The 15,796-nt window shown below is 41.4% G+C and overlaps 1 protein-coding gene across 1 annotated transcript in view; it reads right to left on the bottom strand.

Moving 5' to 3' along the window:
- TWIST2 (twist family bHLH transcription factor 2) overlaps positions 1-5,043 on the bottom strand; it is a 76,771-nt gene extending 71,728 nt beyond the window's left edge. The window contains exon 1 of the mRNA XM_001510826.5: positions 4,343-5,043. Coding sequence (XP_001510876.2) covers positions 4,383-4,865 — 483 coding nt within the window. The 5' untranslated portion in view covers positions 4,866-5,043 and the 3' untranslated portion in view covers positions 4,343-4,382. The remainder of the gene's footprint in view (positions 1-4,342) is intronic.
- Positions 5,044-15,796: the final 10,753 nt, after the last annotated feature.

The following is a 15,796-nucleotide window of genomic DNA, read 5'->3' as shown; positions in this document are numbered from 1 at the left end:
AGCTTCTTCTTGTTTGTGTAAAAGCATATTTTGCCTTCATTTCTACTTACATATCCTATAACTCAGTATTGCTTCTGTGGGCTCATTTGATTTTGTAGATTAAATTCTTCAGTGTTTATCCCTTGCCCATATGAAAGTGTTACATTTGGTACATATTTTGCAGCAGATTTATCCTTTCTCAGGCAAAGACACAAACATAAACAGACATTTTAAAATGTGCTTATAGTACTTTCAAATACACAAGTGACAATCAATTAGTGTGAAGACCAAATCTTGAAAATAACAGACAAAAGCCCTGTCTCAAAATGATCTTTGAAATTATGGGTGTATACAATAGTTTTAAACTAACAATGTATTAAGAAAGTGATTAGTGGGAGTATGGCACACCAACATAAGAGTTTATTATATAACAATTTGCCATGAAAAAGGAATGCTGGAATGAAGTAACTAAAGAAACGTGTTCTAAGATGATCAAATTTAAGAAGCAATGAAGAAAATCTCCAAACTTTGAAAGGAAAGGACACCCACCAGAGGAATTTGGTTCACTGGTAATAACATTAGCATCTGTCTCATTTGTGAAAGGCTAAATGATGAGAGTTAACAGTTGTGGAGTAAAAAATATGACTTTTCAGGTTTATTAGTGTCAGTAGCTCAAATGAAAAAGGTTGTGCCCCAAACCAGACCTTCCTGGTTTGAGTTTATAACTAAATTACTGTTTCACTTTTGCTTTAGAAGGTTTGATTCCTTTCTTTCTCTCATTCCTCACTCAATTAAAGCTTCACTTACTCTCTTTCTGTGGTCCATGCTAAAACACAGAATGGAAAAAAAACCTTCCAAAACGGTCTGGCATTTTAATATAGCAATAGACATGTTGTCTTTCAAGTTTTTAATTTTCTTGATCCGGGGGGTTTTGTAGGTGTGGCTCGGAGAAAGGGTGGTCATGGTATGTTTCCTTCTACAAGGTACAAGGTTTCTCGGAAAACGTCCTTTGGTTGGATATACTACCTCATCGAACACTGCTCAATTTGCGCAGTGTACGGGCATTCATTTTAATTACATGGAACGACACTGTAAAACCTCTTACCATTGGATCAGTACTAATCGCTCCACTGTTATTCTTCAAATTCAGGTGGCATCATCCCTGATCTTAAGTGTCTGATTTTCTATTAACAATGCTACTACTGTTATTACTGCTACTACAACACTCCGGTTTTTAATAAAGTAGTTTCCGGTGACCATTCAAAGTTATTTCTTGTCCACCATTTTTGCTTTAAAATCCCAGCCAAAGAAGAAAGCCTGGGTAAAGCATTAGTACCAAATTTGTTTAGCCATTTCCTGTGTTGTTCTGCAAACCAAACAGCAGTTTGGTTAATGTTTTAGAATGGAACAAAGCTTTTGCAGATGCATAAGGAGACAGAATTCTGGGTTAATATTGAAAGCCAGACTCATAGCATACTACATTCCTTCTGAGCTTAAAAGCAATTTGATGATGAAAAGAATTGTAGGTTTTAATCAGGGTTTTAATGGTCATTTATGGCCATTTTCAAGGGTACAATTATGCTATTTTTCAAGGCATGAAAATGGCTTTAAGAATTTGCTTTAAGGGCTGAATATGAAATAGAAAACAGCACATACAAAATAAGAAATGGAAGGCAATAGACCACATTTGTTGGAAGGGCATGTGAAAATATATTCTATTAATATAACCAGCTAGAAACACTTTGGTCAATAAGCTAAATGTGTGTACTTTTCCTAAAATTAATTTTGTGTCAGGTCTTTGCTTACTCTGGAATACCATTGTTTTTCAAATGAAATCCTAAACTTTTCTCCTTGGTTCTTACATTAAGGAAATATCTACTAGTCTTTGCTCTCAAAGGTTTTCTTGCCAGGACAACTTTAATTATAATTCTGTTGACATTATTCTGAAACAGCATGTGTGTTAAAGAAAAAAGAGAAGATTCCTTGCCTGATCATCTTGCTTCTGATGTACTGGTCAGCTTGTGGTATTAGGAAGAATATTCACAAGCTAATATATAAAGAAAATCAACTAATGGCAGCTCATAATTTAGGAAACAAAAACCAGAATTAATGTATTATTCCACTATAGTGTTTTAGTACTCAGCCAATCTAAACTTTCATTCCCAGAGAAATATGTGTTTGGGACATTTTACATCTGTTTGACAAAGACAGGAGGAGATTCCCACAAGGAGATTATTTTTGGTTTAAATATTTGGTTCGACTTCCTTTTTTCTAATTGAATCATTATCTTAATGGGAATGATAATTTTATGAAGTCACTGTTTATTGCTTTGAAAGAATTGCTTTGCTCAGAGAGATTTTCAGGAGAAGCCAAAATCTCCAGATTGCCTAGGTGAATTAATGTCTTTTAGGGGCCCTTTGGCTACAGATTGTCAATTTTAAAGAGGCAAATTAGCCAGAAGGAGAGAGAAATATTTGGGGGTGACAGCTTCCTTTACCTTGGAGAAATTAGGTTCATTCTATTTCTTTTGTTTTTGACTAAAGGAACAGACAGTCAGAGGCATTTTGAAAGTACCCAAACAGCTTTTAAACCACATGGAGCAAGAACAGCCCATTAAAAAAACAAAAAACAAAACAAACTTCTCTAGACTTTCTAATAAACTCTTCTCAGTTGCTTATATGCATTTCAATCATGAGACCCCTTTTGAAGATGACAATAAGCCATTTGTGTCTTCACAGTTAGATCTTGTCTGGAGGACCTTTTGAAGTATTCTGGCCACTACTAGTGGGTAAAGGACAACCTGAGGCCCCTTTTACCCAAAGTGTGTATAAGGGAAACTTTGAAATGGTACAGTGTTTCCACTTCCTTCCTCCCTTCCCACCTACCGTAAGATGCTGGGGACACATCTCAAATGAATACCATAATTTTCCAATAAACCTGTTTCCAAACTGTGGATCTTCCTTGTCTGACTTTCCCGAATAGCATGAGGGTGGGAAACCCTAAGAGCTTTGAAACCATGTTCAAATACTCATGGTTTATAGGAGATGTTAAATAAGTTCCTTAAGGTAGTGAGTGACTTTGATCTGATTTAAAGCTTGTCTCTTGTTTAGATCAGCATATCTACTCTTCACTCTGCTCCTCATCTCCCCACCCCCATCCGACTTTCCAGATACTCCACACCAACACATATGAGGACTCACACGCACACACACACTCTAAAGGGAAGATAAGGAGACAAATATGGTTTACAGTCAAGGGAAATGGGAAGTAGTGAGAATTCAATTCTCAGAATAAAGTCAGAAAATGTGTTTTGAGAGCAGGATAAGCCCTAGGAGTCTGATGCTGGCTTTAATGTTAATGGACTTCACGAAGATAAGTGACTAACCCACTACGAGCATGACAACTGTTTGCGTTATCTTTATTTGTAAACGGGTGGGGAAAAGCGGGTGGGGGACAGGGCACAGACCCAACAGAATCTCAGCCAAACACAAACAGCCCATCTGCTGCAGGAACAGAACTTTAGGAAGACCGAATGCCTGCATGAGAAACAATTCTTGCACCAACTACACCCCTGAAAACAACCCCTTTGAAAAAACAACAAAACTAAGAAGAATCCTTTGAGGGCCGCTTAGTCGGCGCTGATTCTTGCAGGGCACAAACCCTCTCTGATGTAAAGAACAGCTGTTCCAGATCTTCCTGTCAGCATGTTTTACTAGATGTTTTACCCTATCTCCCCCTTTAAAGGAAGAAAAGGGGAAAAAAAGTTCTTGCTTCATAAGAAATGCCCTCTGCCCTTTTTGAAGAACTGTCCCTTGCCTAGTTTTTCCAGGCTGAATCTCACCCATAGCTCAGGTTAGAAAACCTATACAAGACGGCAAGCAGCAAACAGTAGCAATCGGAGCAGATCTCAGAGTCTAACCATCAGATTCCTTTCCTTTTTGTTTTAAAGAAGAGGAGGAAAGTCAAACTATCACATTTGGATTCGGAGACCCTGGAGACAGCTCAGTGACTTTGAAGAATCCGAGAAACAGTTTGCTTCTGGAGAAAAGTCCATTTTCTTCCAGTGTCTAGACTAATTACTTGCATCCCAAATTCCCAAACCCTTCCAGAGTTCTTGGAAACTGGTTGGAAACATGCCTTTCTGTAGAGATGTATCATGCCTAGAGCCCTGCCATCCTTTCCCCACCCAAAATGCCTGGATGCCCTGAGCTTAATCCACCCACCACCAACCGCTGTGGTAGATCTCACCCCTTCAATCCCTTGCAGAGAACACTTTCTCCCTCAGTTCCCTAAGGATACTGGATGGGAGAAAGATGGGAGGAAGGTTAAAGGGAGTGAGAGAAAAAAACAAACTGGTGCCTACCTCTTTGGCAGCTGCACTCTTCCAGAAACTGGGTGCTGGGCTAGTGGGATGCCGACATGGACCATGCTCCTTCCATCCTCCACACGGAAAAGGCATAACTGAGTCTCTCATGGGCTACATAGCTGCAACTTGTCATCTTATTGTCCATTTCGTCGCTCTGGAGGACCTGGTAGAGGAAGTCTATATACCTGGCTGCAAGCTTGAGAGTCTGAATTTTACTGAGTTTGTCCGAGGGTAGGGTGGGGATGATTTTCCTCAGGGCTGCAAATGCTTCATTGAGGGATTGCGTCCTCTGCCTCTCCCTGACATTGGCCAGGATCCTCTGGCTTTGAAGTTCTTCATAAGACTGGGAGCTGGGACTGGCCTTCTTACCCCGTTTTCCAGGATTGGGGCTGCCATCTTCACTGGATTTCTTACTGTATCTTCTTTTCCTGCCAAATCTTTTTGGCTGTCTCTCGAGCTCTTCTTCGCTGGTTCCCAAGCTATCCACAGGAGAGACAGGAGAACTGGAACTTTCCTCCATTCTTCCTGCAAGGAGGGAGGGGAAGAAACTTAAGGCAAACTTTCTCTCTCTTCCTCTCCCTCTCTCTCTCTCTCTCTCTCCTGTGTGTGTGTGTGTGTGTGTGTCTAAATGTATTTTAAATTCCTGAGACAGATCCTTTGGAAAAACAGAAGTTCTGCTGACCAAACGTTTTCCAAGTTTCTCTTATTTCAAGGACGGGTTGTGCAAAAGTTGAGGTCTTAGAGAGAGGAAGTTATTCTAACTTTTTGGAAACTCTAGCTGGGCTCAGTTGCTAAATAGTTGTCAGAAGTGAGGGAGGTGCAGAGCGCTGCTGTGATTGGATGCTTAGGCAAGTGGGAGGATGTTTTTTTTTTCTTTTTTTTCATCCCCCCTGCTAAAACTTTCACAGTTTTGGATTACACTTCACTGAAATCTGGGGATTGCACCTCGAAGGAGAAGCCCGTTTGCCAGCCTTTTCCTCTTCCCTTCTCTCATCCCTACCCCCACCCCAATCTAGCCCCCACCAATACTGTCGTCTGAGACACTTTAAAGTGCAAAGCACGGGGCTTTGTGTGAGAAAATTAGGGCTATTCCCTATAGCCATGTGATCATTTCCAGTGAACCCACCTCTCAAAGAAGGCAGGGGGAAACAGGCAGGTTGGGGGAGAGGAAGGGAAGGGGAGAGGAATACTTAGTTGCTGCAAAGGGAAGAAATCAAAATTATATTTTCTAGCCACACCCGGGCATCAACTTTGTTTTGGGTTAACCCTTCACTCACGTCTCTACTCACCGCTTTGAGCTGGCTAGCAGGAGTAGAGTGCATAGGATGACTTTCAGGGCCTTTTAATGTCCTGCTGATTGCTGAAGCCAAGCCAGGCTATGGGGCTAAACTGGAAGTTTTAGCCACAGCTGGGAGGTTACTATTGGGGCTTCTCTAAAGTACTCCCTCAGGGCCACTGGATATGTTTTGCCCAACTATGTGTCTCTATCTTCTCTCCCTCTCTCTCTGGATCTATCTCTCTAACGCTATTGCTCTTTTCCCTCCCATCCTTTTCTCCTGTGCTCAATTAATCTATTGATCTGTGATGTTGATTGAGTGCTTACTGAGGGTAGAGCACTGTACTAAGCACTTGGGAGATTACAGAGCAGTGGAGTTGGTAGACACCTCTTCGCTCCTCACAAAGCTTTTAATCTAGCTCAAAATGAAAGTTTGGTAGAGAAGGGAGTGTGAGGGGTTCCAGAGAGCTCTGTATCTGCAGGCCAGACCTGGAGCCAAGGCTGCCCCACCACTTAAATTTGCTAGAAGGTGGGCTTTATTTTGCCCTGTCTCCCTTCAAGACTGTGCTTTTTAGGTCACTGTTGGGTCCTGGGGTGAAGTGGTCTCCCTCACTCTTCTCTAATCCAGTGGATCTGGAGATGAGAAGGATAGCAATTGCCTCCTGAACTTGGGTCTGTGGGTGTGATGTAGTTAACTGTCAGCTGTGGGGACAAGGTACACATTCTACCTCAAGCCTGCCTTGCTCCTGGAATGGGAAGCAGCCAAGAAGACTGTAGCTCCACTTCTGTCTTGCTCCTCTCCTGGTAAACAATAATAATAATAATAATGTTGGTATTTATTAAGCGCTTACTATGTGCAGAGCACTGTTCTAAGTGCTGGGGTAGACACAGGGGAATCAGGTTGTCCCACGTGGGGCTCACAGTCTTAATCCCCATTTTCAGATGAGGTAACTGAGGCACAGAGAAGTGAAGTGACTTGCCCACAGTCACACAGCTGACAAGTGGCAGAGCTGGGATTCGAACCCATGACCTCTGACTCCAAAGCCCGTGCTCTTTCCACAGAGCCATGCTGCTTCTCCGACCATTGTCAGTCAGTCAATTGTATTTACTGAGCGCTTACTGTGTTCACAGCACTGTACCAAGTGCTGGGCCAAGTGCCGAGATCTCTCCAGCTCCCTGTCTCTTGCCATGGGTCCTCTCTGGTCCTGGACACAGTTAGGAATGGATTTCACTTGGCTAAGTTGAACGATTGAAGGGCTTTGTACTGGATAGCTCAACTTTGAGTCTCTCTCTGTCTGGAATTGCATAGGGCAACAGCTGCCTTTTTCCCCAGTATTTTTATTTTCAGTGCTCTGTCTCACTCCTCCTCTGTTCCTGCACTCAGGTTCTGTAGCCTGGAAATAGCACCAGTTTTCACACCAACCCAGGAAGGGAATGCCATAGTTCTGTAGGAAAGGGAAGATCAGGGGTTTTGAGACTGGGAAATGCTCCAGATTCAGGAAAACTCTGTGAACTGCCACAAAATGGCACATATAATGTCATCACAGAACTCTGCTTGCCTGGTCTAAATGCATGCAATGTCACGAACAACTCATTGTCCGGTATTCTCTAGTGCCATCTGTGGTACCCAAATCTGATCTCGTTTGCCCATAGAAATACTCTCATCCTTAAGGATACCAGCCCTCTCCTACTGCTGCTCTAGAGCTGCCTGTCACCTTCAAACTGGTCCATGTTGGCCTCCAGGACCAGAATTTGAGGTTCTGGGGACTCTTGCTTTTGGCATTCCCCATCAGGCTTGCCCTCACCCTCTTTAGGATCCAAGGCCAAGCCAGGAATCAGACTCAAATCTAGAAGGGAAGAGGAGCAATTTCACTGCCAGAACTGGGGCCTTAGAAATGAAGCCAGTTTTCACTTATTTATTCAATCATATTTATTGGGCACTTACTGTATGCAGAGCACTGTATTAAGCACTTGGGAGAGTAAAATATAACAATAAACAAATTCCCTGCCCACAAGGAGCTTACAGACTTTGAGGGGGAGACAGACATTAATATAAATGAATTCAGATATGGACATAAGTGTTGTGGGGCTGGGAGGGGGGAATGAATAAAGGGAACAAGTCAGGGTGATGGAGAGGGAGTGGGAGAAGAGGAAAGGGGGACTTAGGGAAGGATTTTGGAGGAGTCCTATAGCTTCAAGGCAAGGTTGCTATCCATCGATTTCTTGCCTGCACTCTTCTTAAGAGACATTCATTAATTTGATTGTATTTATTAAGCACTTACTGTGTGCAGATCACTATACTTAGTACTTGTGGGAGTACAATACAACAATAAACAGTATCTCTCCCTGCCAGCAATGAGCTTACAGTCTAAAGGCTGGGGGCAGTTTGGAGCTAACAGGGAAGAGATCTTGGGAGAGCAATTCCACTTCACCCAGCTCCACTTGTGTTAGGTAGTAGCAGGGCCAGCACTCTCAGCAGCCTGAATCCCAGATATCCAATTCAGACAGGGACGGGATGGGCTGGGCTGAGATGAACCTCTGCCCTTATTGTCAGGATTTCACCCACCACGGCTGCCAGTCCCTCTCCTCCCCACCAACTACACCTCAGCTTGCCCCCTCAGTATTCCCCTCTGCGCAAAATGAACAGTGAGAACTGATGCTTCTGTCTTTGAGGAAAGGTCGACATGATTGAGTAGGGCAGCAAAATACTATTTTGAGCAGCTCTTATCCAAATCCCCAGATCGCATTTCTCCAAGTACTGGGAACAAAGATATTTCTAAAACCACTTGGTAAAGTAACCGAGGCGGCAGCCAGCTTTGACAGCAGGGCCGGAAAAGGGTTAACTTGCCATTTCTTTTAAAGCTGGTTTTAAAATCCATGACCATATTTAAACCAAAGGGCTTTCCAATACAGAAAACATTTAAGAAAATATTATTCTCTCTTACATACTGGAAAATGATGACATTGAAAATGCAGTGTTGTTTTTATTGAAACATGAAATTGTTATGCATTCTGCATGAGTAATTTTATTTTATTTTACATATATCTGGACATAGGTTTAAATGCACACTTTTAGAAAAGACATACTGATTATTGCAATGAGGTTGTTAAGCTTCAGATTTATTTGTCTAAAATTAACAGTTTTTCTGGGAGCTTCACTCTTTCTAGATCTGTTCAAACACACCTCATTAAAGAAGTCAGATTAGGACTTTTGGAGCAGAAGCAATAGAATGTAAGGGTAGGCTTTTTAAAATTAATCTAAGTAGGAGAACAGCTATTAAGGTGGGATTTTGATTTTGACAGAGTCTTTTCATGATTTTTCCCTTCCACTGATACTTAAAGTGACATTTTGGGGAGATTTCTGAAATGTCTCTGTCACCTAGAGTGCTAAGCACAAGCAAAAGCATAGTTTAAAGAGAAATATTTGCTTTCTGATTTTCCCCTTGCCAAATTCTTCAGTGACCCTTTCAGAAAATTGATTTTTTTTTTTAGTGTTTGAGGTTTAAGTGGTTTGGATTTTTCAGTCATACATAGATCTCACTAGAGATAGTATCGCCGTAACCGCTCCCCCACCCCCCCAAAAAAGCATAAAGTGCCACAAAATTGAAGAAGCTGGAAAAGAACTTCGACATAGGCTGAATACAGAGAAAGTATGCATGTTTCAAGTTATTATTGTCAGTTTACCTCTTGCTTCCACCAAGACAGTCATTCAAGATGTGAACCCCAAAGTTTCATGACCTGTTTGAAGTGGCTCAGAGTGTTTTCTTTCTCTGGCAGTTAGCTCTGGGTTTTAGGACTGGAGGTAGTTTTATGGCTTTGATGCCTTTGAAAATATTCCCAGGTGACCCGGTCTCAATTAGGCTCTTGCCTAATACAGAACTGTCAAGGAAGCACGTCTGGTCAGGGCAGGAACTAGGCCACTTTATTGAAGCTGAAAAGCCCACTCAGAGAGAAAATCTTAAGCTATTTTGTTTGTGTTTCTCTGTGTTTCTATCCTTCCCTAGTTCCTGAATTAAAGCAAGAACATTTTTTTATAAAGCCCGTTTCTCAGACTGCCTATATAGAGCACTCATTTTGGGGATAAGATTAGGCCTTCTTTTATTTAGAAAAATACATACATTTTTTAAAAAAAACATGCTTTTCCTTCCAGTTGTTCAGCATCACAAAAGGGGGTGGGGAGAGAGACTCTGATGGACAGACTCTAAAATAAATCCCTTTAAGAGAGTGCTTAGAAAAATATTCAATTTGGTGGCAATTGTGACCAAATAACTTTATTTTGATTTACTCCTGCTTTATTACTAGGGTATTTATGATTGTGCAAGAAGGGGTATTCAGGGGTCATTTAATGCAACCTTCTGCCTCTGACAGGGCTACTTAAACTATTTCAGAGAGACTCTACCTATACCTGCCCTTTACTTAAAAATCACTGGGGAAATGTGTTTCAGCATCTCATAATTCTTTACAAATCACTTGGACTATTCTGCTCCCTGCTCGCTATTTCTCACTAATGGTCATGCTTGGCAGCCTTTGAACCTCATCGGTCAGCAGTTTTGATTAAAGCAGATTGCGGCCTCAAGGTGAGCATTAGATTTATCGTTATTCTGAATGTTTTGTGCACTGAAGTTGAAGAATGTCTACATATCACAGATCCTATTTGGAGTCCAATATCCTTTTTCCAGACCCAAACATTGTCAGAAAATTACAGTACATTAGGAAGACAAGATTTTTTCTGTAAGATCTGCTGTTTGGTCATTATTGGGTGAGGCAAAAAAAAACATAGTAGGTGCTCAATAAATGTCACTCGTAACAGCAGTCAAGCAAACCTCTGGTTTAGAAAAATATAAATGGAGGGAGCCTTTCTGTCCCAGCCACCAGACAGCTACTTATAGTTCCACAGAAACAGACAATCTAACTCTTCTGATCCTACATTCATACGTGAGGCTTACAAGTTAACTGTCTGCAACTGATTTTTAGTTGAAATGAAAAAGCACTGAGGACGATAAGTGGAAGTTTTTCCAGAGTCTCTTATAGGCTTGAAGAAGTCCTTAGCTCTTAGTGTGATGAGAAAGCTGTTTTGCTGAAAAATGGCAAGGAAACTTCAGCAAAGATATTAGCAGGTTTTGAGGGTTGTTTTTTTTTTCTTACTTTTTACAGATGTTACTAGAGCAACTAGGCTCAGCCTAAACCAGTCTTACCAAAGTAGTGTCAGGACTTCACTCTCTTCCTCGAAAATCTTTGTTGCCTCCCATTGCTTCTCATCTCAAGTAAGAACCCTGATCACTGGCTTCAAGACATTCCATCAGCTGGCTCCCTATTCCCCATCTACTCTATTCTACTGTTTTTCCCCTATGGTATTTTTTAAGAGCTTACGATATACTAGGAGTTGTTACTAAGCACTGGGGTTGATACAAGCTAATCATGCAAAAACTCCTCACTATTGGCTTTAAAGCTCTACATCACCTTGCCACTTCTTATCTCACCTCCCTTCTCTCCTTCTACATCCCAATCTGTACATTCCACTCCTCCAGTGCTAACCTTCTCACTGTCCCTCTATCTTGCCTGTCTCTCCGCTGACCCATCATGGCCCACATCCTACCTCTGGCCTGGAATGCCCTTCCTCCTCAAATCCACCCAACAATCACTTTTCCCCCTTTCAAATCCCTACTGAAGGCACACCTCCTCCAAGATGCCTTCCTATACTAAGCCCTTTTCCTCAGCTCCCCCTTCCTTCCTTATCACCTCGACTTGCTCCCTTTGCTCTTTCCCCTTACCCCCACCTCACAGCACTTATATATATATGCATATATCTATAATTCTACTTATTTATATAGATGCCTGTTTACTTGTTCTGATATCTGTCTTCCTCCCTCTAGACTGGAAGCCTGTTGTGGGCAGGGATTGTCTCTCTCTGCACACAGTAAGCACTCAATAAATGCAATTGAATGAATGAATGAAGCTAATCAGGTTGGACACAGTCCATATCTCACATGGGGCTCTCATTCTTAATCCCCATTTTATAGATGAGAGAACTGAGGCACAGAGAATTTAAGTGACTTTCCCAAGGTCACCCAGTAGACAAGTAGCAGAGCTGGGATTAGAACCCAAATCTCTCTGACTTCCAGGCTCCTGCTCTATCCACTGGACCACACTGCTTCTCTATTCTTTTCTATTCTCCCTCTCCATCCCAGATTGTCCTTTTTGCCCTCCCTAAGCAAACTTCTTAACTGTCCCTTGCTCTCAACTGTGCTACCTCGGATCCATTGCTCACACCTGACACCTAGAACCTTCTGACCCCTCCTTCATCTAGCTTTATTCACCTTTCCAAAATACTCCTAAAATGTCAGGTCCTCATGGGCAGGGAACCTGTCTACCAACTTTGTTGCATTGTATTCTCCTAGATGCTTAGTACAGTGTTCTGCCCACAGTAAATTCTCAATAAATAGCCATGATTAATTCTGTAGGACATTTCTTGACTAATCTCCCTTCCCTTCCAGTCATACCATTTTAACTACCTCAGTACTCACATATATGTTTATTCACTTACTTATTTACTTGTACCATTGACTTGAGTCTCCTCTCCCCCTTTCACCTCTCATCTATCTGTCAAGTGTGTCTGCCTGCTCCATTAGATGGTAAGCTCATTGAGAGCAATCTTATGCCCTGTTTCTTTTTTATATTCACCAAGCACCTAATTCAGTAGACGCTCAATACCACCGATACTGATTTTATACTACAAACTGCATAATTTGAATTCATCTAAAATCCTTCTGGTTTGAAACATTTTAAACCCTTTAATTGCAGGGCAGGTTGATTTCCCAGATACTATTTAGAAATCCATGGAAATTGAAGCTAGACAAGAGACAGTGATAGTTAATTCTCCCAGTGACTTGTCCTGATATTAAAGTCCCCAAACTGAAGTAAAAAATGATCCAGCTGGCAAAATGTTTGTGATGGTCTACCAGGGCATGTTTACCTCCCTTTAGGTTTTTGTTTTTTGTTTTTTTAATAACAGATTTTAAGTGCTATGTTCCAGGTGTTGTGCTAAGCTCTGGGGTAGATACAAGATAATCAGGTTGGACACAGTCAGTGTCCCACAGTGAGCTCACAGTTTTAATCCCCATCTTACAGATGAGGGAACTAAGGCCCAGAAATTGAAGTGACTTGCCCGAGATCACATAACAGACAAGTGGCAGAGCCAGAGATTTAAAACCCAGATCTTTCTGATGCCCACATCTGTGCTTTAACCACAGATTTTGTGGTTTCTAGCCTCCTGTGACTAGCCCCCTTCACATGCACCCAAATAAATAACATTGATGGATTGTTGCACGCAATTGTTTTTACTGACATTGCAGTTGCATTTTCTCTAGATAGATGCATGCTGTTGGAATAACTTTCCAAGAAATCATTCTGGGCATATCTCCCCTATCCTCAAGTGCTTCCAATGATTGTGTTTTTATCTCCTCATCAGACAGAAACTCATCACCATTGTAACCAAGGCACTCAACCAGCCCTCTCTCACTTGATTATCCCTGCTCCTCTCCTACTACAACCCAATCCTCACACTTGGCTTCTCTAAAACCAACTGATTCATTCATTCAATTATATTTTTTGAACCCTTACTGTGTGCAGAGTGCTGTACTAAGTGCTGTGGAGAGTACAATACATTAATAAACAGTGACATTCCCTGCCCACAACGAGCTTACAATCTACGGAGGGGGACACAGACATTTATACAAATAAATAAAATTACAGACATGTAGTTAAGTGCTGTAGGGCTAGGAGGGGGGAAGAGCAAAGGGAACAAGTCAGGGCAATGCAGACAGGAGTAGGAGGTGAAGAAAAGCAGGGCTTAGTCTGGGAAGACTTCTAGGAGGAGATGTGCCTTCAATAAGGTTTTGAAGGGTGGGAGAATAATTGTCTAACAGATTTGAGGAGGGAGGGCTGTCCAGGCCAGATGCAGGACATGGGCGAGGGGTCAGCAGCGAGACAGGCAAGAACGAGGCACGGTGAGAAGGTTAGCTCTAGAGGAGCCAAGTGTGTGGGCTGGGTTGTAGAAGGAGAGAAGTGAGGTGAGGTTGGAGGGGGCATGGTGTTGGAGTGCTTTAAAGCCAATCGTGAGGAGTTTTTGGTTGATGAGGAGGTGGATGGGCAACCACTGGAGTGTTTTCAGGAGCAGGGTGACAGTTCCTGAAAGTTTTTGTAGAAAAATGATCCAGGCAACGGAGTGAAGTATGGACTGGAGTGTGGTGAGACAGGAAGCTAGAAGGTCAGCAAGGAGACTGAAACAGTAATCCAGGCGGGATACAATGAGTAATTATATTAACGTGGTAGCAGTTTGGATGGAGAGGAAAGGGTGGATTTTAGTGATGATGTGAAGGTGGCACCGACAGGATTTAGTGATGGATTGAATATGTGGGTTGAATGACATAGAGGAATCAAGGTCACTGTCCTGGTGACTAACCTCACTCTCTTTTGACCCTTTTCTCACTCCCTCCCTCCCACCTGAAATTCCATCACCTTACATAATTTAATTTTAATTCTGTCAAGTGCTTACTATGTGCCAAGCATTGTTCTAAGCTCTAAGCACTGTTCTAACATGCATGCCAGCATTCTCCTGCTGATCACTTAAAGTTTCCCACCATGCCCACCCTCACAACACTTGTGTATATATCCTTATACTTAGTTGCTTCCCTTACCTGTAATTTATTTGATTGTCTCCTCCATTAGATTGTAAATTCCCTGAGGGCAGGGATCATGTCTACCAATCCCATTGTTCTCTCCCAAGCACTTAGTACAGTGCTTTGCACAAAAGTAAGCACTCAAATACCACTGATTGACTGATCTCCAACATTCTCTCCAAAATGTGGAATGAAAAAAGAACTTATTTATTAAGAAGAGTGACACTGATGAAAATAGATGCTCTTGAGCTAGACAACTCATTAGCTTTTTGATAACTCCAAATTGATAAAGTCCTTTTATAAGAATATTTTGTGTTCATAGTAATTTGTAAATTACTCAAGCAATCATTGGTATTCAATGAGTGCTTGATATGTTCTGAACACTGTACTAAGTGCTTAGGAGAGTACAATATAGCAGAATCAGCAGACACTTTCCATTCCCATAATGAGCTTACACTCTTAAAAAAAAACTGTTCATTAGTCAATTTTGGGTGAACAGAAAACTAATGAGGGTATCCCTCCCACATTATTTCTCAAGATCTTAAGCTATATTTCTTGTCGGTCTGCCTTTGGAGATGAAATAGAGTAATGCCTTTCCTGAAAAGGGAAAGAGATGGCAATAATGCACATTTTCTTTGTAGCTGTCAGCAAGGATGGATGGATGTATTATATTTTCATGCTGAATTTGATAGCTATTAACTTAACTTTCACCCTTGGAAACTTTCACCCTAAAGTTCTGTTGTTGACCTGTGGGTCAGCAGAATTCAGGTCAAATAAATATTGAATATATTTCAAATTGGGTTCTTTGTGGGTCAATATCTTATTTACAAAACTATGGCCAATAAAAGTAAACATTGTAGAGTTTGATGGAGAATATAGTCAGTGAAGGCAACCAGGAAATATGTTTGTCCTACCCAGTATTAAAGCAACAGGGTAGATTTATGCTTACAAACTTTGCACACTTCTCACTCTTGAGTAAATACTGAAAAATTTCACTTCACGGAGCTGTAATCAATCAATAAATGATATTTATTGAGTGCTTACTTTTTGCAGAACACTGTCCTAAGCACTTGGGAAAGTACAGTATAATGGAATTGGTAGAAATGATCCTGTACACAGCAGCTTAAGTGAAGAGTGGAAGGCAGACATTAAAATAAATTACAAATGGGGTAGTGAGAAGTATCAAAATATTAAAATCCTGGTTATTCATATTTCCATTATGAGATAATTGAAATTGTTATAAATTACTTCCCAGACAATAGGGAAAATGTAATTTGAGCTAGAGTGAAGGGTTTTTTTTGTTAGAAAAATCAATTTGGGACCTTAATTTGAAGGTGGTATAAGTAGCACTTTGATCAGCTCCATCTCAGCTAGCGTAATGGTTCAAAGAATTTGCACTAATAATTCACCTGGCAGCCCTAGAAGGAAACTCTTTTTTAATGGTATTTTTTAAGTGCTTACTATGTGTCAGACCTGTACTAAGTACTGGGGTAAACT

The sequence above is a fragment of the Ornithorhynchus anatinus genome, chromosome 7 (assembly GCF_004115215.2).
Source record: "Ornithorhynchus anatinus isolate Pmale09 chromosome 7, mOrnAna1.pri.v4, whole genome shotgun sequence".
Taxonomy (NCBI): domain Eukaryota; kingdom Metazoa; phylum Chordata; class Mammalia; order Monotremata; family Ornithorhynchidae; genus Ornithorhynchus; species Ornithorhynchus anatinus.
This window is presented reverse-complemented; position numbering and strand designations above follow the sequence as displayed.